Source organism: Lutra lutra, chromosome 2, assembly GCF_902655055.1.
Source record: "Lutra lutra chromosome 2, mLutLut1.2, whole genome shotgun sequence".
Lineage (NCBI taxonomy): Eukaryota > Metazoa > Chordata > Mammalia > Carnivora > Mustelidae > Lutra > Lutra lutra.
Window position 1 is genome coordinate 182,775,202 of NC_062279.1, and position 24,377 is coordinate 182,799,578.

Below are 24,377 nucleotides of genomic sequence, written 5' to 3' on the forward strand. Positions count from 1 at the left end.
CAAGCTTTTAAAGCTTAGGATATGCAAGAGGACAGCATAAAGATAAATGTAGAGGGATGAACAAATGTTGTTCAATTTGAGGCATCCCGGAAACCATCCGAATTCTAGGTGAATGCCAGATGCATTTCAAGAATGAACCCAGCGTTCCTGCAGTGGCAGTAAGAGGCACACCAGCTATCATTAGCAAGCAGTCCCTAAGGTCACTCTTCATCTGAAGGATCTCAAGCAAAAAATTGCTCTGCATAGGAATTTCCGTATCTGATGCGACTCATTGCTCGTAAAATTAATACTTCAAAGTATACAGTCAAACATGCTTTATTTTGTTTTTCTTAACTAAAAAATGATGGGTTACAGGAATATTCAAGTCTTGTTCAGGTCCAGGATTATAGAAAGTGTCAGTTAAAGAAGATAGATCGGTACCTCCAGGAATTAAACCTTTAATTTTCCTAATTCATATAACTTTAAAATGTACTTCATCCAAGGAAATAGAAAAGAATAAAACAGTTTATTTGATTGTATAAGCTCTTCTTCTCTTTTTCATTATCTCTGCCTTCCTCTAGTCATACTTTTATTTATAATTAACCATAATTTGACAGGTAATGGTTTCTAATATAGAAAATTAAAGTAAAAACAAGATTCTAATTTTATTTAACTAATTTTTCGTATTTGTATTTTATAAACAATAAAGATCACTCAAAGCAAATCCTTTTAATATCTAAAGAAGAAACAATAAAACACCATCTACTATTTTAAGTATATATTAAAACAGTTTCTCCCATACCTGGTTTTTTATTGTGGGGGGTAAAAAACAAAATTGAACTATGGGGCATAACCATTTAAAGTTTTATTAATAGTTTACATTAAAAAATGGAAATATTCCTTAAAATACTTTAATAGAATTTCAAATTCTGACTATACATTTATTCATTAGTGGATTTAAGATCTAAATATCTTTAAAATAATATATTAGTAACAGATAAATAAAATTAATTATTGTAATAATTAGAACCTTTTGTAGTAACACTGAGATTTGGTGAGCATTATATAAAGTGATCATGACGTTACTTTAACAGAAACTAGGCTTCCTATCTATGGTTTCTTCTTAGGTCAATGGCTACTCACTCAGAATCCCCCAGGGATCAACTGTAAAATATAGGTGCTGGAGCCCTGCTCTTGGTAACTCTGATTCAGAACTGGGCTAGAGTCCAGAAACGCAATATGCTGTTAAGTCTCTACCAGGTAATTGTAGCCAGTCATCTTTATCTAGTCGATGAGATGAACATGAACATAAATTTCTGTTTTCTAGATACATAATTATGAGAAAAGTAGTACAGGAATACTAGAAACAAATAGCTAATCTGGGTTATTGGTTTTTGCAAACAATATAAAATAAAATAATTCTTGAATGAACATAATTATGACAAAAATAACACTTGATCAAACATTTAATCTCAGCAAGAGGAAAGAATTAACATCCTAGGAATACTGCACTCAATTTTAAATATTAATGTTCTATTTTAAGGTTCTGATAGCCCCAAAGAGACAAAACCAAACATTAAAAGGTAAAATATTATGGGGTACCTGGGTGGCTCAGTAGGTTAAGTGTCTGACTCTTGATTTTGGCTCAGGTCATGATCTCAGGGCTGTGACACAGAGCTCCATATTGGGCTCCACACTGGGCATTGAGCCTGCTTAAGATTCTCTCTCCCTCTGCCCCTTACCCACCACTTTCTCTCCCTCTCTTTAAAAAAAAAAAAAAAAAGGTAAAATATTATTATGTAAAAATTTTATGAATTGGTACACAAGATTGAGGTATGTAACTGGAAACATTTAAAGAAAATTTCAAAGGACACAGTAAAGAGATTACCAATGAAAAGTAAAAAGTTTTCAGATGCTAAATGACAGAAACTGGGGTGCCTGGGTGGCTCAGTCAATTAAGCATCTGCCTTCAGCTCAGGTCATAATCCCAGGGTTCTGGGATTAAGACCTACATCAGGCTCCCTGTTCAGTAGGGGGCTTCCTTCTCCCTCTCCCTTTCCTACTCCCCCTGCTTATACTCTCTCTCTCTCTCTCTTTCTCTCTCTCTGTATCAAATAAATAAAATCTTAAAATAGTAAATAAATAAATGACAGAAACCAATCAAGTTCACAGATCATTCCATGAACTATAAAGGTCATAGTTCAAAACTCCTTCTATTTGTTAAAAAACAAACTACCAATTTCAGACTGAATCTAATGTGTATATAAAGGTTCACTAAACAAAACGATTTCTTAATATTGGATTTATTTGGACCAGACTGTTAGAATAAACATTTTCCTTTGGAGAAAAAATATCCCCCCCAAATTGGCATACCTGGTCAAACTGAAGATCTTCACCTCTTTGAAGAGATCTAGACAATGGCTTCTCCTATGGTTTAAAAAAAAAAAAGTATATATACAAAATATTAGAAATCTTATATATGAAAAGCAGATTCATGAGTTGGTTGTGTTTTTGTTTTCATTTGTAATTAGATTTATTTTAAACAAAGGTAAGACTCTCTCTCTCTCTCTCACACACACACACACACACACACACACACTTGCTACTAAATACATAGACTACCTTTAAAAAAAAAAAGAAAGAAATATGTGTTTGCACATGGGGAAAGAAATTGGACAGTTAGAATAAAGGGAGGGTTGGGGGCTCGGGATGGAAAGTTGTTACTACATAGATTTTTGTACCATTTGAAATTGCGTATCAAAGAAGCCAAGGGAAAAGAGTACTACATAAAGAGCGAGTGAGATACTGACAGTGAAACATGATACTTTCATGAGGTGACCTTTCAGTATGGTTGCTTCCTATTAATTTAATCTTCCAATTTAGTGTTGTGTCTTCCTTCAGCACACAACAGTACTGGAATTTTTTTTAAACTTTCCATTTGTTCTGTTCATTTATTTGCTGAAAAAACACATACTGAGTTCCTACTATGAGCAAGCAACATCTGTGACCCAAAGAGGGCTCAGAGGACTCACTGTGGAAAGCTTAGACCCTTTACCCTTCACCCAGTGGGCCTGGGGGACGTAACTGATAGTAAACTCTCTACCCTCTCACCTGCATGCGCACTCTTCTTTGCTTGTATGAAGAAATGACTGAAAAGAGGTCAGTCCAGATCAGTGTCTAAAGTTAGTATAGTCAGAGTGTCATGGCAGGGCACCTGGGTAGCTCAGTCAGTTAAACATCCCACTCTTGATTTAGGCTCAGGTCATCATCTCAGGGTCATGAGCTCCAGCCTCACGTCAAGATTCTCTCTCTCCCCCCACTCTCTCCCTCTCTGGAAGGATGGAAGGAAGGACGGATGGATGGAAAGGAAGGCAGAAGGATGGATGGATGGATGGATGACATTGGGACATAAAGGGGCCTCCACCCAGTAGAAAACAAAGGAGTGAAGGAATGGGCTGTGATATTACGTTGCAATGGATTGAGAGGAAGAGGGAGCAAAGTAAATCCTAGACAGACAGAAATTTTGATCAACACTGGATACTGTATGGTTAATTTTATGTTACAGGGCACCCTGTGATAGCATTTTCTGGGTTTGCCTGTGAGGATGTTTTGGGATGAGATTAACATTTGAATTGGTGAACTGAGTCAAGCAAGTAGACTGAGACTCCCTTATGTGGGTGGACTTCAGCCAACAGGCTGAAAGCCCGAGGTGAGCCAAAATGGCAACCCTTCCTGGAGTAAGATGGACTCCTCCTGCCTGACTACACTGAGCTGGAGCATCAGGCTAGCCTAGCCCTACCACTTTTTCCATATCAAACTGAAACAGGAGCTCTTCTTGGACCGGCTTTCAGGCTGGAGCTCACACTACCTGCTCTCCTGGGTTCCCCGCCTGCCCACTGCAGACCTGGGGACTTCTCAGCCTCTAGGATCATGTGAGCCAATGCCTTCCAATAAATATCTTTTTATACAAACACATACACATACACACACACACACACACTCACACACACACGTATGCACGCACACACACAACCAACTGGTTATGTTTCTCTGGAGAATCCTAGTAAAAACATCATTTCTGATTTAATTTCCTCTTTGATCCAAAGAGAGAATATGCCCCAGGGTGAGTGGGGGGTAATGTGTTCCACATTTATAAAAAGCACATAAAAAGACATTAACTAATCAGTCAAAAATAAGAAACAACATAAAAGTACAACAATGGGGAATTTGGGTCAAAAAATCATGATATCGCTACACCTTAGAGTAGTGACAGGTAGCACTAAATTGGTAGATTGGGAAAATGTTCTCAATGTATTAATCAAATTAGAGAATAACAGATTTAATTCTCCTATAAAAGGATAAAATGCATATATGGTGGTATTATACATATAAATACATTTAAAGCTCCAGAAACATATTTACCACACCTTAGTAATAAAAACAGAATAACAGGTTGTTTTGTGGTTGAACAATTAGTTTAAAATTATTTTCTGTATTTTGTACAAAGAACGTAAATTACTTCCTCTCATTCTTAAACTTGAGGGTTGTTCTTGAGTTTCCCATGCTTGGTGGTAATCCAGCAAATTCATTTAATTTTAGAACAATGTAGGGTACAACCATGAAAGTTATGGTTACAGAACAGACGTGTTTTAAAATATGAGAAAAAAACAATGTAACTAAACAAAATCATGAATTATGAAGAAGTGATTTAATTTTCTCATTTTCAAATCTAGTTGTCACTATACCTCCATGTACACATCTGTTTATTTCTTTACATTTAGCTTCAAAGATCTTTTTTTTTTTTTTAAGATTTTATTTATTTATTTTACAGAGAGACAGCAAGCATGAGCAGGGACAGCGGCAGAGGGAGAAGGAGAAGCAGGCTCCCCACCGAACAGGGAGCCCAATGCGGGACTCGATCCCAGGACCCCAGGATCATGACCTGAGCTGAAGGCACACGCTTAACCAACTGAGCCACCCAGGTGCCCCAACTTTAAAGATCTCTCAAGAACTGTTCTTTCTATAAAAGAAAATGTTACCTGAAATTCAGAAGTTAAATCATTCTAGTTTGTTTCTTTTTGTTCTGTTTAATTCAAACAAAATTTATAACATAATGAGTTTAAATTAAGATAGCACAGACAGTGTGATCCCTTTCATGCGTCTTCCTACCTACCTGCCTTGCTGGCAACCCCACATATCCTTACCTAACTTACTTACTGAATACAGGAGACAGCTAGGATTATATTCAAATACACGATGGCTGTTTGGTGAGATTTTTAGGATGATTTTCTAAACTTCTCTATGTTAGGCTTTTTTATTGAATTTTAAATACATATTAAACATGTATCAAAGAAAAACAAACATCCTTCTTTGAAAGAAATGAGAATTTAGAAATACGTATATTTTGAAGTTTCTTTATCTGGTAGAGTCCTATCACTTTCTGGCATTCATGGCTAATCTTGATGGAAATACATCCGCAAGTATATTTGCCAGTGAAATTGTAAAAACTCCCAGGCTGGCTATCAGTGCAACCTGTTTCTAACTAATTTAAATGAGATCAGGAAAGTGCTTGAATTCTGGGGCACTTTACCTTCTTAATAAGGATAGGTTTTTGGTGTGTCCTTGGTACTTGGGCCTTCACAGGCTAAGCACACTTGGGTGATCATCTTGCAGGACAAGTTCTGTATTTCAAAAACCAACCTAGACATCATTTATATCCAACACGATGATTCTGCACAACCATATGGATGATACCAATTAGCTCTAAAATTTCAGTAAAACACAAAGCCCTATAGCAGTTCCATAGAACACCATTTCTAAAAGTATCTAGAAGTTTGAAAAATAGTGAGCTAAAGGGCCTCTACTATCCTCATATGAACTATTTAAGATGAGAGGTTGGGGGAGACAGTAAGTGGCTTCTTCGCACTCATTTAATCCCCATTTACACTCTGTCTAAAGGTCTTCAGTGATATCTTGAGGACTGCTGACCTAAGTGGTTTATTACTCAAATAACATGTTTATACACTAGAGTAATGGCCAAGCACAATGGAGAGCTTTTCAGAAACAAAATGTTGTTTCATATTAACATATTTTATTTCTCAACAAGCTCATGCTTCCTCAAAGATTTGACATCCTCCCTGAGCTTTCCCTAAACCAAGAAATGGAAGTAGACTATTTTTCCCATAAGAAGAACTCAGAAATCATTTTTGAATGCAAAAGGATACGTAAGTTACCGTAAGTACAAAAACATAAAACAAGTATACTGTACTAAATAGAAATTAGTAACCAAGAACTCTGTACTAACCTCTCAATTTAAGCATAGGGTGACTGAGGACACCCTTATCATTGCGGAAGCAGTTGGGGTGTCTTCCAATAAGACATTTAAAAAGATACACCCTTGAAAAATGTTTATAGCATAAGCAACCCATTATAACAACAAAAAAGGATAGAAATTATTCTCTATCTTCATGCACGTATGCAAAGCCTTTTGTGCAAGAATGTTTACCATATCTTTTTTACCATATTTTTTAAAAGTAGCCCTAAATTAAGGTAATTCCCAAACCGACTATCAATAGAGACTAGTAAAAAACATCATGTTACATTCTTTTATCAAAATAATATTGAACAGGGATGCCTCGGTGGCTCAGTGGCTTAAGCCTCTGCCTTCGGCTCAGGTCATGATCTCGGGGTCCTGGTATCGAGCCCCGCATCGGGCTCTCTGCTCTGCAAGGAACCTGCTTCTCCCTCTCTCTCTGCCTGCCTTTCTGCCTACTTGTGGTCTCTCTCTCGCTCTGTCAAATAAATAAATAAAATCTTTTTTAAAAATTAATAAAACAATATTGAACTATTAAATTTTTAAAAAAGGAAAAAAATAATATTGAACTATTAAAAAGAACGAGGCAAATTTATCCAGGCTAATGCAGAATAATCTCCCATTTACTTTGTTCAAAATATGTAAGTACAGAAATACACACACACAAACACACACATATAAAACCTCCCATTTGTGCTTTAAAAAAAAGGTGGCAAAAAAGGTTAAAAATAAAAAATATTTTTAAAAAAGGTGGCAGATGCTACAGAGAGGGATAACAGACATGGAAAATGATAGACTACAAACTGTGGACAGTGTTTACCTTGATATAGAATGCAAGTAAGAGTCCTTACTCTTGTTATATGAAATTTAGAACTATTTCCACTTTTTATAATGTCATTATTTCATAATAATATAAAAAACTAACAATGAGGGGTGCCTGGGTGGTTCAGTCGGTTGCGCTTCCAACTCTTGAGTTCAGCCCAGGTCATGCACCTCGGGGTTGCACAACAGAGCCCTGCAGTGGGCTCCACACTCAGCAGGGAGTCTGCTTGGGATTCTCTCTCCCTCTCTCTATGCCCCCGCCCAAATAAATAAATAAATAAATCTTAAAAAAAAAAGAAAAGAAAAAAGAAAAAAAAAATCTAAAGATCAAATATTCTAAGGTTCCCAATCTTTATGTTCTAATTTGATTCTTTAAGTAGCACATATGTACCAAGAGCAGCATGTAGCCTGCACGGACAGCAAGAGCATTTACTGAAAGGATTCTGGTAGTGTTAACAATGATGTGGAAATACCTCAATAATTTGCAATTAAAGAGAGCAGGCTTAACACACACACAGCCTCCATTCTCTCCTAAAACCCGACCAAGACAACAGTAAAAGAATTTTTAGAAGACTTAAAAATTAAAACCAAAGGGTAGAGAGAATGCGAGAGACAGTAAAGCCCAACCAAGACATTTCAGCCAACAAGAGTGCGTCCTAAGTAGGCAAGGGGGAAAGTTGGGTGTCTATTCTCCACGCAGCCACTCACTCATTCACCTGAATTATTTACTGAGTGTACGGTATGCCAGGCACAGTTCTAAGCTCTAGAGATACAACCATGAGCAAAATGGAAAATAATCCTCATCCTCATGAAGCTAAAAGTCTAATGAGAGAACCAACTAAAATGTCTATTCTCTTAGATAGATTTCAGGATAGGAGTCTGGAATGCAGGGTGAGATTTTAGACAGAAGGACCACGGAGAAGATGACATTTGAGTCACAACAGGGGGAAAGTGGGTGAGCTTGCCACACAGGGTGGAGAAAGATAATCCCGTCAGTACTTTGCAATTCCTGTGGATTTGGAGAACTTCAGTGCTCTGAAAGTATACGTAAAGGTGGAGTCAAAAACCAGAGGGCTGGTTGAAGGATTAAGGAAAACTGAGACCCTCCCTTTCCTTCCCTTCACCAGCTCTGTCTTTCCACCTTCCCCATGGAACAGTTGTCCTTCTCAGGACAGGGCGAAACAGAAATGCTGACTGGGGGACGCTACAGTCAAAGGCGAGATAACACACTGAAGACAGGGAGCTCAAGTAAACATCTATGTACCAAATACCAACAAACCCAGTTATCTTCAGCCTCGAGACCTCTAGGTCATCAGCTAAAGCCTCCCATCTGGGGTACTGGAAGGACCTTCCCTAGGGACCTTGACAGACCCCAGAAATAGACCTGACATTGATGATTCATTCAGATGACTACACACTGAAGACCACAGTCAAAAAGGCCTACCCACCCAGGTTTCTGGTCTGTTTCATGCCGTGGTTATAAAATAGAACAAATTACAACAGGCATACATGTAAGGAGAAGGCAAAACTTTTAGAAGAAACAGATCATATGAGGAGAATTTTTTTTTTAATTACATATATGTACTTAATATTCTCAAAAAAAAAAAAAAAAAAAAAGATACTGGCTATTTCGTAGCTGTAAAAATGCTGGGCCTAAACCAAATGAAGTCTAAATGAGCAGGTGATTGGTTAAAGCCTTTTTTCTTATCTTCTTTTCTAGTCATTGGCAATCTAAAAGATTAACAGATAAGCTAGATCATGCCTGGATCATTAACCAAGAATTGATCCACCTCCTTTCAGGGGGGAAGAGACCTAAGGTACTGGATTGTGGTTTGCAAACTGCAATTTCAATCAGTGATCGCCTTCCTTCCCCAATCTCCCCCCTAAAATGAAAATGAAGTTGTGGCTAAAAATCAAGCTCCACTAATTTTATTATGGCTTCCAATATGAGAACGAGAAGGCCAGGTCTCTCATTTAGTGGTAGATTAACTCTTTTAGCAAAATCCCTTCACATCTGTGCTTCTATGTTTTTATGTAACTTTCTGTCCGACTGATGATGAGACATGCTAGTATCCTTTTATGTAACAATCCATGGATGCTAGTTTCTTTGAAGTGAGCCTGCAAGAGTTTCATTCAAGAACTCAGGAGACTCATCTTAGATGGTTGTTTTTACTAAAATAAAAATACTGAATAAATTTCACAATAAATGAAATCACGATAAACAAATTTAAAGCTATAATATCAACACTGTCAGAGTATTAGATTAAATGTATCATTGTCTAATCTTTTTTAAAGATTAGATTAAAATTTTTGAAAAAAAAAATTTTTAAATTTATTCTGGGGTGGGGGGGGCAGGGGAGGAGCAGAAGGGGAGGGACAAAGCAGACTCCACCCTATGCCCAGAGCCCAATTGTGGGGCTCATTCCCAGGACCCTGAGATCATGACCTGAGCCGAAACCATGAGTCGGATGCTTAACAGACTTTGTCCTTGGTTGCTACAGTCCATTACACTGGGGGTCTCCTGGTATGTCAGGAAGAGTAAGCAGAGAGTGTTTCTTCTAAGTACAATGGTGGGATAAAAACATCAATTTTCTGATGGAAACCTCACCACTGTTCACCAAGTTTTATAATCTCAGACTACATAGCAGATGTCTCTTTAATTAGCTACTAAATTACAGAATAAAATATAGTCAGCATCAGACTGTTATAAAAGAACTATTAAAAGCTATGGTTAGGGGCGCCTGGGTGGCTCAGTGGGTTAAAGCCTCTGCCTTCAGCTCAGGTCATGATCCCAGGGTCCTGGGATCGAGCCCCGCATCGGGCTCTCTGCTCAGCAGAGAGCCTGCTTCCTCCTCTCTCTCTCTGTCTGCCTCTCCGCTTACTTGTGATCTCTCTCTCTCTGTTAAATAAATAAAATAAAATCTTTGGGGGAAAAAAAAAAGCTATGGTTAGAATGAGGATATTCTATTTTGTTAGAGAACAAAGGGTACACGACACAGTGATGTTCTGTAAGGCTAAAGTCAAGTTAAAATACAACTCTTTACCCTCACCTTCTACTGGGCATCTACCACCACAGGCAGGACTGTAAAAAGGCAAAGGAGACTTGGGTCCTGGTATCAAGCAGCTCACGTCAGAGGAGATAAACATATAAGCAATTAACAGGACAATGTCAGAATCTAGGAGTATGAAAAATGATGATGATGAAACGAAGATTCGTACAGGTTGAAGAGAATCACTGTGAGAAAGGGAACATGTGGGAAGTCTGGAAGGATGAGTAGAGGCTTAAAATAGAGAAGAGTTAAGAGTATTTTGGATCAAGAGAAAAGGAAGAACACACCAGGACAAAAGAATATATAGAGGAAATGTGAAGTGTCATAGGAGACATGAGGGTAAGAGAGTCATGAGACATTATACAAATTGTAATAAGACTGTGAAGAGGCCAGAACGACCCACCAAGAACTTGAATTCATTCCACGGCAACAAAAAGTCAGCAAGATTTTTAAAGGAGAAAGGTAATAGTATTTGTTTTAGATGAAGCAAAGTCTGGTGAGAGCAAGACAAATGGAAAGGTGACAAAACACTTACTTACTGGTTATTGCAATGACCTACTATGAGCGAAGCTGACCCTGAGCTAGGATAGTGACCACGGCATTGGAAGAAAAAGAAAGGAGGAAGATATAAAATCACAGTTTTATAAACTCAAATTAGGTAATTTCACCCATATTTTCTTGTAACACTTTTACTCTCAAGAACTTTATATGTCAAAATTAAACTTCCTTTAACATACAATATTTGAGAGCTGACAGGACCATACCACATGTTGCTGTTTATTAAATATTTTATAAAATAATAAATAAATAAATATTTTATAAAATAGGTGGAGTGTTTTTTAAAAGTGCTGTGCAAGTTGAAAGTTGCTGAAGCCAGGGGTGCCTGGCTGGCTCAGTCGGTGGAAGGTGTAACTCTTGATATCAGGGTTGTGAGTTTGAGCCCCATGTTGGGAAAAGAGATGACTTAAAAAACAAAATCCTTAGGGGCGCCTGGATGGCTCAATCAGTTAAGCATCGGCCTTCAGCTCAGGCCATGATCTTGAGGTCCTGGAATTGAGCCCCTTAAGGTGCTCCCTGCTCAGCAGGGGTCTGCTTCTCCCTTTCCCTCTGTCCCTCCCACCACTTGTGCTCACTCTCTCTCTCTCTTTTATTTATATAAAGAAATAAAATCTTTAAAAAATAAATAAATAGAGGGCACCTGGGTGGCAGGTGGGTTAAGCATCTGCCTCCAGCTCGGGTCATGATTTCAGGGTCCTGGGATCGAGCCCCATATCGGGCTCTCTGCTCAGCGGAGAGCCTGCTTCCCTCTCACTCTCTGCCTGCCTCTCTGCCAAATAAATAAATAAACTCTAAAATAAATAAATAAATAAATAAATACATAAATAAAATCTTAAAAAACAAAAAACAAAAAACCTAAAAAACAAGGAAAGAAAGAAAGCTGTTGAAGCCAGGCAATGGGTCTTAAAGGGTTCATTACACTATAATCTATACTTTTATATATAACTTGAAATTTTTCATAAACATTTTTCTTTTTTTCAGGTTTACTGAGATAGAACTGACAAATGTAACTATAATGTGTTTGAAGTGTCCAATGTGATGATTTGGTGTATGTACACATTGAGTTAATTAACATGTCAATCACTTTACATATTTACCTTTTTTGGGGGGGATGAGAACATTTAAGGTCTACTCTCAGCAAATTTCAAGTTTATAATACAGTATTATCAACTAGTGACCATATTCCAAAAACTTTTTTAATATTTCTTTTTTTTTTAAAGTGGTTCCCTTTCTTACTGTATGTCGGTTAAACAACCTACTGTAGCATACTATAGAGTAATTCACAGAGCACCGATGAAGAAAATAACACTTTATAGATTAAGCACATCAATAATCAAACCTCATAACCATTAATTCATATCTACAAGTCCTTATAAACCTTGTTTCTAAGGGGGAACTTTATATACCTGGTATAAATGTATACGCACCGATCAAAACAAAATCATTAATGTGGTACATAGAAAGCAACTGTGGAATGATTTAAATGGAATACAGTGAGCTGCCGTTTTAAAACATACATTGTGGCTAATGCTCTCTTATATATTATTATTTACCGGACCCCAAACACTTTTTGCGGAGCTGCTTTCTTCACAGTAGTTTCTTCTCTACTTAAAGACAGCAAGAAACTCGCTTGCAGGCATGTGCAGACCCATTCACATCCCTTTGCAATCTTAGCCATGTTACTTTTCTTAGTGAAGTAGGACTTAAAAACGCAGAACATTACCTCCTTCAACTTCCCACCCTCCTTAGATTATCATCTGTTCTCTCTTCTGTTCCTTTCCCTACTTCCTTCCTAGGCAGGAAGTACAGCAAAGTGAGTAAGTATACAGACTCTGAAGCCATTAGTGTGCCTAACTTCTCATTCTGCCATTCCGTGGCTTTGAGCTTCAGGCAAGGAGCAAACCCCTGGGGTCTCAGATCGCTGGTGAAAACCTATCCCTAACCCAGCTGCGTAAGGAGTAAGTAAATTCCAGCGGTGACATACCCCACCTCCATCTTCATTGTGACCATTCTAATTTTAACTGACACTGTGGTCTTGATACATCACAGATCCAACCCCTTCAAACTCCCAAAGGGAGTTCCTAAAGTTGTATCACCCTACTAAAACTGTTCTCAGGCTATTTAATTCCCAAGTCCAGTAACTTCTCTCACTGTTCATTGTACTCTTTCCCTCCATATCATTTAACAATAATAATGCCATTCTACACTCTCTCTTGATCATCATCTGCTCTCTTGGCTTTACCACTCTCTCATAGATGATGCCAAAATCTCTATTTCCGGTCATCATTTCTGGTCACTGACAAAGAATTCTCAGCTACCAATAAAGTAATTCCACATGGTTTACATTACCAGTATCTCGAGCTTATCATTCACACAAGAAAAATTATCTTATTCTCCTTTCCTACCCCAATAACATTCTCGTGTTCTTTAATCTAATATTGTCTCTTCTAACATGTCAAAGAACTTTTAACCTTCACTTTCCCTTGAAACACCTACTCCTGTTTGTTGAGTTCTACTAATTCTGTTATCCTACTCTCTTCTTCAACCACGCCACTGTTAATGCCCTAATTCAAGACTCTTTTCATTCCAGCCTGAATTATATACAACAACTAAACAGTAGTCTCTGCCTTTAAAGACTGTATTTTTTAAGTAATCTCAACACCCAACATGGGGCTTAAACTCACTACCCAGAGATTAAGAGTCATATGCTGTACCCACTGAGCCAGCCAGGGCCCCTTCTACCCTCTGCTTTTAACCTCTTCTCCCTATGAGTGTCCACTGAATTATCTATCACAACAGCCTTGACAGCCCTTCAGAATCTGACTCAAATATTTGTTTTCATTCTTTCTCTTCCTTCCTCTTTACCGTAAGCTCTAATCACATGGAGCTTCTCAGTACACTTAAGTTTGCCTCATGCATGCACTCTATGTCTAAAAATAAGTTTACAGTTTTATTATAAGTTTGGCGACTGCCGTATCATCAACTTGCAGAATATTCTAGATTTTCCTTTATTTTCTCTTATGTTTTTATCTGGTCTCAACAATTCCTGTTGGTAAAATCCATTTTTGTTCTCTGGTGACCTGCAGTGACTTAACAAGGTCCAGTCTGAAGTCATTACAGCTTTCTAGATCATCACTTTACTAATCTATCTCTTAATTTTTAGACTTTATTTTTTTAGAGCAGTTTTAGGTTCACAGCAAAACTGAGTGGAAGGTACAGATTTCCCATATATCCCATCCCACACTGGCCTAGCCTCCCCACCAGAGTGGTACATTTGTTATTACAGATGAAACTACAATGACAACTTCCTGATCATCTATAATTGACATTACAGTCCACTCTTGGCATTGTACGTTCCGTGGGTATGGGCGAACGTATGATGACACGTGTCCACCACTGCAGTATCACACAGACTATTTTCACTGCCCTAAAAATCCTCCTCCTTCTGCCTCTTCATCCCTCCACCCCAGCTCCTGTCCCCAGTGGTCATTTTACCATCTTCATAGTTTGGCCTTTTTAAGAATGTCACAGGGTTGGGACTCTACAGTATGCAGCCTTTTTAGATTGGCTTCCTTTAATTCTTTTTCAAGTACATTATTTCCTTTGGAAACTTTGTATTATAATGGTTCATGCAAAAGTTAAGAAAATATTTCAGATATATAGATCAGCTCTACTCACCAAGGGTTCAGCCATTACAACTTCAATTTTCTTTTCAGCCTGAACAGCAAATTCTGCGAAGAGGCTCTTGATGACATATTCACCAGGCTTGACATCTGGGTCAATCGTAATGCTTGACATGCTGATATTCTTTTTTCCCAAAGTGGAATGAAAGTTGGAGGAAGCACAGTACTTATTCACTTTGCTGACTGGTGCTGAAGCTAAAAATAAAAGAAACAAAAGAACTCTAATTATCAACACAAGGATGAGACTCACCATGACCACCCTATTTAATATGCTTCCTGTCCCTAAACCCTGTCCAGATCTCCCAATCTGTATGATCATACTGTATTTTTCTTTATTACACTTGCTACATTCTCACAAACTGCCCAACTGTAATTTAGTTATGTGTTGTTTATTATGTACTGTTCTTCTTTTGACCCTACTAATGTGAATTTCCTAGAAACAGGGATTTTCTTTTGTCTTTTTTGTTCACTCAATAAATCCCAAGTGCCTAGAACAATGCTTAGCATATACTGGGTATATAATAAATACATACTAATTTATCAATTCTAAGCAAAGTGATGTGCAATGAAGGAAATAAGACAGATGGGAATAAAGGAAACATGATTGGTTAGGGCACTGAAAGATACTAGTTGGGAAAGCATGATTAGGAAAAGGCCTCACTGAAGAAGCAACATTTGAACTCATCTGGATAGCAAAAAAGAGGCAGCAAGGCAAAGCACCAGGAACAGAAAGCGCTAAACTGAGTGAGCATGTTTGATAAACAGAAAGGAGACCAGTGTGGCTGGAGCTTAAGGGAGGAAGCCGGGGTAACGGGCAATTTCAGACGAGGTCAAAATCATTAGTCAGGAATTTAGAACTTTGCAGGAAAATCAGATTTTATTCTAAGTGAAATTAAAATTCAGTGGAAAGTATTAACTTGGAGAGGGATAGGATCTTGCTTCTCTTCAAAGATCTCTCCAGCTCCTCCAGAGAATGGACTGGAAGGTGGCATGGGTACTCAGGGACGCTACTACACAGGCCCAGGTGGGACAATACTAGCTCAGGGTAAGAGGATGGAATGCACAGGAGAGAAGGAAAGGACTTGACATTTGTTACGTGTTAGTGAATCTGGCATCAAGGTGAAGGAAAGGAACTGGCAAAGACTTGTAAGATTTTTATTGCTATCTTTCAAAGGACAGTGGTGCCATGTCCTCAGATAGGGATGTCCCAGTGCCTGCCCCAGCTGGGGTACAAAAAGAGCACACGTCGACTGCTACAGGCTCTTTATCGTCACAGGTTTTGTCCTCTTGACTGCTGGGCCTCCTATCTTCACTTTGTCCAGTCCCCTCGGTCTTTCAGCCGGCTGTGTAACACAGACCCTTCCCTTCCCAAACTTCAGCTCACGTCACTGTGGCCTAGATATTCACTGAAAACCTGCAAATTTGTACTTCTCTACCCCAACCTGATCTCCAGGTAATGCCCTTGCATTAGGTGTCCCCAAAGCAAACCCCTCCATGAAAACATGAAACATGCTGAATTTCCATATGTGTTTACATAACTATGGAGCAAATTTATTCTAAATACATACTCTCCAAACCAATAAACTGTTCTGTCAAAAAAGCAAACAAACCCAGCCCTACTATACCATAGTGTGCCAAAATAAAAAGTGACGCGTGATAATGCCAAAAGAAAATTCTAGAAAGTAATGCAAAATACAAATTATTTTACTTCAGAAAAAATAACTGCAAATTAAGAAAAAAAATTGTTGAAAGAATTTCCAAATACTTGGCCTCCCTTCATGTCCTAGTCATAATCTTTATTTATTTATTTTTCCACAAAACAGAGTATTTTCCCTCCAAAACCAAAATTAAAAATTAGTCATGCATGATGCTTATATATTAAAAAATAATCTAAAGAATATTACAAATTGTTAATATTGCACCTAAAACTAAATATCTTTGCAACACCTCCAAATCAAAATATGTTATGTATTGTATTCTAGAACTAAAATTATATAATAAGAACAATTCAAAACAAAAATTCACAGTCCTTTGAACACAGTACACACTATTTATTTTAAACAATGACCTGTTTGTTTACTCTGTTCCATGATCCAACATTGTGTATTATAAAAGAGAGAATCTGTTCACAACTGTTATTGTGAAAAATAGAGACCTTAAAAGAAATTATTTTGGATCATTAAGCGAACTCTATATTTTATACCCATATTATGTTGGATAACCATAGGAAATAATAAAATAATAAACAACAATGACAACAAAAACTACTCAGATAGTTTCCAGAAGGTTAATTTACATTTTAGACATAAAAATGAGGATAAACATTTTCAAGACTTTGACTTAAGGTCATAGTTAACAAAATATATCTTTTCTTTTAATTAAGATTTGTAAACCTTGAAATGAGATTCATAAGATCATAGCAGTTACAAAGTTTCTTTGGCTTTTAACTTTACAATAAACGTAACCGAAGAAGCCTTGTAATAAATCTGGTATTTAAATTCTAGACTTTGATGAGGTATAACCTTCTTTTTTTTTTTTTTAAGATTTTATTTATTTATTTGACAGAGAGAGAGAGAGAGATCACAAGTAGGCAGAGAGGCAGGCGGGGGTAGGGGGGGAAGCAGGCTCCCTGCTAAGCAGAGAGCCTGATGCAGGGCTCGATTCCAGGACCCTGAGATCACGACCTGAGCCAAAGGCAGAGGCTTTACCCACTAGGCCATTCAGGTGCCCCGAGGTATAACCTTTTCTAAATGACATTTTTTTGAAACAGTTTCTCCAAAAAAGAAAAAAACTTTAGCTAAAATGACCTCTCAAATAATTTGCCTTTACCGTCTTACACTTCCTAAAAAGTATAAATTAAGCATAAACAAATATTTCTAGGCATCAAAATAGCATATTTTAAGAAATTTGCCGGGCGCCTGGGTGGCTCAGTGAGTTAAAGCCTCTGCCTTCAACTCAGGTCATGATCTCAGGGTCCTGGGATCCATCCCGGATCCGGCTCTTCTGCTCAGCAGAGCGCCTGCTTCCCTCTCTTCTCTCTGCCTGCCTCTCTGCATACTTGTGATCTCTCTCTGTCAAATAAACAAAATCTTAAATTAAATTTAAAAAATTAAATTAAATTAAATTAATTAAATTAAATTAATTAAATTAAATTAAAAAAAGAAATTTGCCAATAAAGCCAAAAGTTTCAGAACAACCTGCACTTATCTTCTAACTAAAGATTTCTCTTCCAAATATCGGCACTACCTTTCAAAATAAAAATATCTCAAGCTTGAGAAAATCCAATTTTTATGAAAAATGAATGTTTTTAAATCAAACAAATTTATTTCAATTGTATTTCTTAGTATTTCATGAATGCTTGTTGACTCCATTAATATCAAAAAGTAATCTGACGTTGATGTTAAGGACTGGCAAAGTAAATTATCTTTATAATCTAATAAACAGAATGCTCTGTAGATGGTTGAAATGACATTGTTAAAAAAAATACTGAATGGCATGGGAAAATATTCAATGTATAGAGTTAGGTGTGAAAAGGTCATAAGACAGTAAGTACATAAAACCAAAATAAGGGGTGCCTGGGTGGCTCAGTGGGTTAAAGCCTCTGCCTTTGGCTCAGATCACTATCTCAGGGTCCTGGGATCGAGTCCCACATCGGGCTCTCTGCTCAGAGGGGAGCCTGCTTCCACCCCGCGCCTGCCTGCCTCTCTGCCTACTTTTGATCTCTCTCTCTCTCTCTCTCTCTGTCAAATAAATAAATAAATAAAAATCTTTAAAAAAAAATTAAAAGGCAAGAAGAGTATCTGCAACATAGAGCAAACACAGAGCTAATCAATTTGCCTCCACCCACAAAGCTTTAATGAAGTCAGTTAGGAAAAAACCCTCACCCCCAAACTGAAAACTAGACAAAAGACAATATTTAACTCCACTAATGTTTTTTAAACAAGTAAAAATTAGATAACATTTCTCAAAGTGGTTACCCCCTCTCCCAGTTTTGTATTTCACTATAATGTTCAGCTTTGGTAAAGATGTGTGAATTTTTCTCATATTCAGCTAATAGTTAAAGAACAAGGGTGATCTCTCTACGCAAGGTGAGAAGACTAGTTTCCACTTAACTAGATTAACCTGACATCATCCCACTGCTTGAGTTAAACGTTTTATAATGTAAAATAGTAAGACTTCCCTATATGTTATCATAAAACTTTGAAAACTTTATGTAAGCTTATGAGAGAACAAAGACATACCTGTTAGAGCATAATTCTTTTTTTTTTTGAACATTTTATTCATTTTTTGACAGAGAGATACAGAACATAAGTAAGCAGAGTAGCAGGCAGAGGGGGAGAGAGAGAAGCAGACTCTCCTCCGAGCAGGGAGCCCAATGCAGGGCTTGATCTCAGGACCCTGGAATCACGACCCAAGCCGAAGGCAGACGGCCAACCGACAGAGCCACCCAGGCACCCCTAGAGCATAATTCTTAAGAACGCAGTTCAGGCATTGAATTACAAATTGTAGGAGCCCAATGTCATATCAAGCATCCTTGGACTATAATTCACTAAACTCTAACTACTGACAGGAAATAACGCAAGACCTGAGTAACTAAAACGTGGGAATATAAGCTCGCATGAGTATTCTTTCTTTTAGATTAAGTGCAACTAAAAAATAAGTATGATATTTTTGGACAGCTTATTCTATATAGCACTGTACTTAGCATATTTACTAAAATAGTTATCTTTTTCATGCTTTTAAGACACCTAGACCCTTATAAAATAAATTTAAATTCAGTCAAAGAGAGCAGACAAATGAGAAGACGTAACTCTGAAAGTGAGATGTGTTTGGTTTTACTACTTTTTTTTTTTTAAAGAATTTATCTATTTATTTGTCAGAGAGAACACAAGCAGGGGGGAGGGCGGGCAAAGGGAAAAGCAGGCTCCCCACTAAGCAAGGAGCCCAATGTGGGACTTGATCCCAGAACCCTGGGATCATGACATGAACCAAAGGCAGACACTTAACCAACTGAGCCACCCAGGTGTCCATTTTATTACTTTATAGCAACGATTCTCAGCTTTTTTTTTTTTTTTTGCTTCCACTATGTTCCTATGCACAGCACTCTAAACAGTAACATCTCTCAAAATGCAGAGCGATTCTCAACAACTGGGATATTTCAGATTTGGGGGCAGGTAGCTGTGGTTCAAAAAGATCCCAGTGGAGTCTATGAAAAATGCCTACAGTTGGCTTACCTCTGAGAACAGGTCTTTAGGGGTAAAAATTCCTACTTTATCATCACAATTTTCTATATGTACGGACATATTACACATATATGTTTATGTATAAAAATGCAGAAGAATAACAAAGTTCCATACAACTGCTTACTATCATAATTATTACTTTCACGGTGGGGCACCTGGGTGGCTCAGTCTGTTAAGGGTCTGATCTTGGTTATGGATCATGGGTTATAAGCCTCACCTTGATTCTCTCCCTCTGCCCCTCCCCCAAATTCCTCTCTCTCAAGTAAAAAAAATCTTTTTTTTGAAAAATTATTATTATTACTACTTACACAAGCTAACAATAAAAATTTTGATGATCACCCAAGGAAAAAAAAAAAGTATGAGGTAAATGGCCTTGGAACAAGAACAAATGTAAAAAATATTTCTGAATTTAAAAAGCAAAACCAAAATTTTTAGTTTGTAAAAGCAAGCCTATCCCAGCAAGTTCTATTGTGGATATCAACAAGCTGATTCTAAAGTTTATATGGAGATGCAAATGACCCAGAACAGCCCACACAACACTGAAAGAGAAGGAAAAAACTGGAGGACCTACACTACCGGACTTCAAGGCTCACTTTAAAGTCCCAGGAAAGGGGTCCCTGGGTGGCTCAGTCAGTTAAGCGTCTGCCTTTGGCTCGGGTCATGATCCCAGGGCCCTGGGATAGAGCCCTGCATCATGCTCCTTGCTCATCAGGGAGCCTGCTTCTCCCTCTGCCTGCTGCTCCCCCTGTTTGTGCTCTTTCTCTATCTGACAAATGAATAAAATCATAAAAAAAAAAAGTTCCAGTAAAGAGACAGTGTAGTATTGGTGAAAAAACACACGGATTGGTGGAAGAGAACAGAGAGCCCAGGCATAGATGCACACAGAGTCAACCGCTTTCTGACAAAGGCAAGGCAATCAATGGGAAAAGGAGACTTTTCCACAGATGATGCTGGAATAACTGGACATCAACGGCCAGAGGCGGAAGAGAAATCGTCAGCCAGACACAGAGCGGACACCTTTAACCAAAATTTACTCTAAATGGATCATAGATTTAAATGTAAAATAAAAAGCTACAAAATTCCCAGAATATAAGGCAGACGAAAAGCTAGGTGTTTTTGGGTTTGGCAGTGACTTTTTACATATAACACCCAAATGGAAGCCTTTGAAAGAAAAATTGATAAGTTGAGCTTTATTAAAATTAGTAACTTCAGTTCTACAAATGACGCTGTAAAGAGAATGAAAAGAGGGGGCGCCTGGGTGGCTCAGTCAGTTGAAGTGTCCAGCTTCACCTCGGGTCATGATCTCAGGGTCCTGGGATGGAGCCACAGTGGGCTCCCTGCTCAGCAGGGAGTCTGCTTCTCCCTCTCCCTCTGCTCTTCTACCTGCTTGTGCTCGCTCTCGTTCTCTCTCTCTCTCAAACAAATAAATAATATTTTTTTAAAAGTGAGAGAGAATGAAAAGACAAGGCACAAATTGGGAAAATAAATCTTTGCAGAATATATATCTGATAAAGGACCGCTATCCAAAAATATATAAAGAATTTTTAAAAGTCAACAAGAAAATAACCCAATTAAAAAAAAAAGGGGGCCAAATATCTGAACAGATCCCTCAACAAAGAAGGCACAGGGATGACAATTAAGCATATGAAATGATGCTCCACACCAGGTCTTCAGGGAGCTGCAAATTAAAAGGACAATGACATACGACCACACACCTACTGGAATGGCCAAAAATCCAGAACATTAAAAACATGAAATGTCGGTGGTGGGTGTGGAGCAACAAGAACGGTCATTCATCACTGGTGGAAATATAAAATGGCACAGGCACTTTGGAAGATGGTTTAGAGGTTTCTTACAAAACCAGACATCCTTTTACCATATGACCCCAGCAGCCACGCTCCTTAGTATTTACTGAAAGGAGTTAAAAACATGTCCACATAAAAACCTGTATATGGATAATTATAACAACTTTATTCATAACTGCCAAAACCTGGAATCACCCAAGATGTCCTTCGGTAGGTGAATGGAAAAATAAACTTTGGCACATCCAGATAATGGAATATTGTTCAGTGCTAAAACAAAATGAATGATTAAGCCAAGAAAAGACTTAGAGGAAACCTACATGTGTATTATTGAGCGAGAGTAGCCAATCCGAAAAACTACATGATTCCCACTGTATGCCATGAAAGGAAAAGCAAAAGTTTGAAGGCAGTAAAAAGCAGCATGATTGCCAGGGGTTGGAGGGAGAGATGGATGAATAGGGGGGCACAGGTGATTCTGAGGATCCCGAAACTATTCTGTATGATACTGTAATGATGGGAACATATCATTACATTTGTCAAAACCCATAGAATAGACAACACAAAGAGTGAACCCTAATGTAAACTATAGACTTTGGGTGATTATGATGTGTCAAGTAGGTTCATAAATTATAACAACTATATCACATTAATATAAAATGTTAATAATAGGAGAAATGGGGACAGGATAAGGGGGTACCTGGGAGCTGCTTGTACTTTCTGCTCAAATTTTCTGTAAATTTTAAACTGCGCTACAAAATAAAGTCTGTTAATTTTTTTTTTTTTTTAAACTCAGAAAGAAGGGGCACCTGGGTGGCTCAGTCAGTTAAGCATCTGCCTTCGGCTCGGGTCACGATCTCAGGGTCCTGGGAATGAGTCCCTCGTGGGGCTCCCAGCTTAGCAGAGAGCCTGCTTCTCTTAATCCTCCCGACTTGTGCGCGCGCTCTCTCTCTCTCAGATAAATAAATAAAATCTTAAAAAAACAAAAAACAAAAAACACCAAAAGAAAAGCCCATTCTATCCCTGTCAGCCAGAACCAAAGACGCCTGGGAAGAGTCAAAATAAACAACAGCTCAAGCTAAAGCTTAAAACAATAATGTACTTGGATCAAGCTGAGAGAAAGGAAACAGATTATAAATCAATTAAAAATAAAAATGTCAAAAACACAAATCAGGTTACATGGTAGACTGAAAGGAGAAACAAAGTTAAGCAAAATCAGTATCAGGGAATAATAGCGAATTTCAACTTTTGGTGGTGAGGCCAGTTAGGTTGTTGTAAACTCTCAACAAACTGTCCAGAGAAAAACTGCACATTTGGAAGCAACTGTATCAGAAGAGGAAATAAAGATAAATAATAGGTATGCTGTGGGTGTTGAGGTATAATATGAAAGCGTCATTTGATGACTTCAGTGCACACACACATAGCTTGCTGTAATCTCAAAATTTCTTCAGAAATGCAGGAAACTCGCATCTTATTTGACAGAAATGTTATCAAGGTATTTTGCATATAATCTTGTTACCCTAAAAAACCTGGTTTTTAATTTTTTATTTTAATTCCAGTATAGTTAACATACAGTGTTATCTTCATTTCAGGTGTACAATTCAGTGATTCAACAGTTCTACACGTTACTCAGTGCTCATCACCACAGGTGCTCTCCTTGATCTCCATCACATTTATCAGCCCTTCTCCCGCCCAGCTCCCCTCTGGTAAACATCAGTTTGTTCTCTGTGGTTCTAACAAACTTATTCCTATTTCAAATGATATGCTGGTAAATGTCTCTGGAAAAAAAAAATTCTGATTCACATCATTTGCCCATTTCTATTGTGTAAATATAGTCATCATGGCTGATTTCAAGCCACCATGGGTTTAACAGCGAGGTGGTAAAATTCCTAGCAGGGACTAGATCCAGAATATACCTCTTCAAATTACTGTCCAATTAGGATGAGGAAGCTGACTTCTAATTAAAGTCGCTTGTCACATGGGCATGAAATAATGAAGTCAGGTCCTCAATTCCTAAGAACTTTCAGATCAGTGGCTTTACTTTCTTGAGAATCACCAGATTTCAATACATCCTTTTTTTTTTTAAATTCTTTAAAGGTCTAGATCGTTAACATACTATTCGCTTAGAATAACTACTTCCCAAATCAAATCTGTTGGTTGCATCTTCAAGTTCATTTACATAAAGTGGGCTATAAAGAAAAAGCTTTCCCACTTTGACAGATATTTGCCTATATTTTCTTTTAACTCCTTTTTATCTACTTAGTTTTACTTCTCCCATTTAAATCTGTCATCCAACTGGACTTTATCTGGAGTGATAAATAAGTAAATAGAGCAAAATAAATAAATCCTAAACAAAACAAAACAACAACAACAACAACAAAAAGATTTTGGTTTTGGATGCTTTGCCCTGCCTGGTTATATACATAGAGGGGAAGCTGAGAGAAGAAATTTCTTTTAAAAGACTGATATTTATTTATTTATTTATGAGAGAGAGAGAGAGAGAGAGAGAGTGGGCAAGCGGGGTCGGTGGGGGGCGCGGATCTCAAGCAGACTCCCCGCTGAGCACAGAGTCCCTCACTGGGCTCAATCCCCGACCCTGAGATTATGACCTGAACTAAGCCCAAAAGTCTGATGCTCAACCAACTGAGCCACCAGGTGCCCTGTGAAGAGATTCTTTAAAGAGAAAAAGGACTGGAGGTGAATTAGGTCTAGAACATAGGCTGTGAATACCTCTTAGGCCTATTTGTACTGGACTGTTCCTTTAAATCTCGTACCTGGATACCTGTCTTTTTGAGGAGTGATAGGCTGCGATCCCTTTCTTGATCACAAATTTACCAAATTAATGACACAGTGAAACTACAGTCTCATAATAACAAATGTAGAAAGATCATGGTGAGATAATAAAATATAAGCATCAAATTTTTAAAATC

General features: G+C 37.8%; 1 protein-coding gene across 8 annotated transcripts in view; it reads right to left on the bottom strand.

The window, feature by feature from the left end:
- Nucleotides 1-24,377, bottom strand: part of FRYL (FRY like transcription coactivator) — a 263,771-nt gene that overhangs the window by 131,516 nt on the left and 107,878 nt on the right. For 7 of the 8 annotated variants that reach the window (XM_047719250.1, XM_047719249.1, XM_047719247.1 and 4 more), the window contains 2 exons: nucleotides 14,401-14,600; nucleotides 2,353-2,406 (listed from right to left, as the gene is read on the bottom strand). In XM_047719250.1, the coding sequence (XP_047575206.1) occupies nucleotides 2,353-2,406; nucleotides 14,401-14,520 (174 nt within the window). In that variant the 5' untranslated portion in view covers nucleotides 14,521-14,600. Of the gene's footprint in view, nucleotides 1-2,352; nucleotides 2,407-14,400; nucleotides 14,601-21,165; nucleotides 21,168-24,377 lie in introns of all 8 variants that reach the window. The other variant, XM_047719251.1, reaches the window with a different exon arrangement.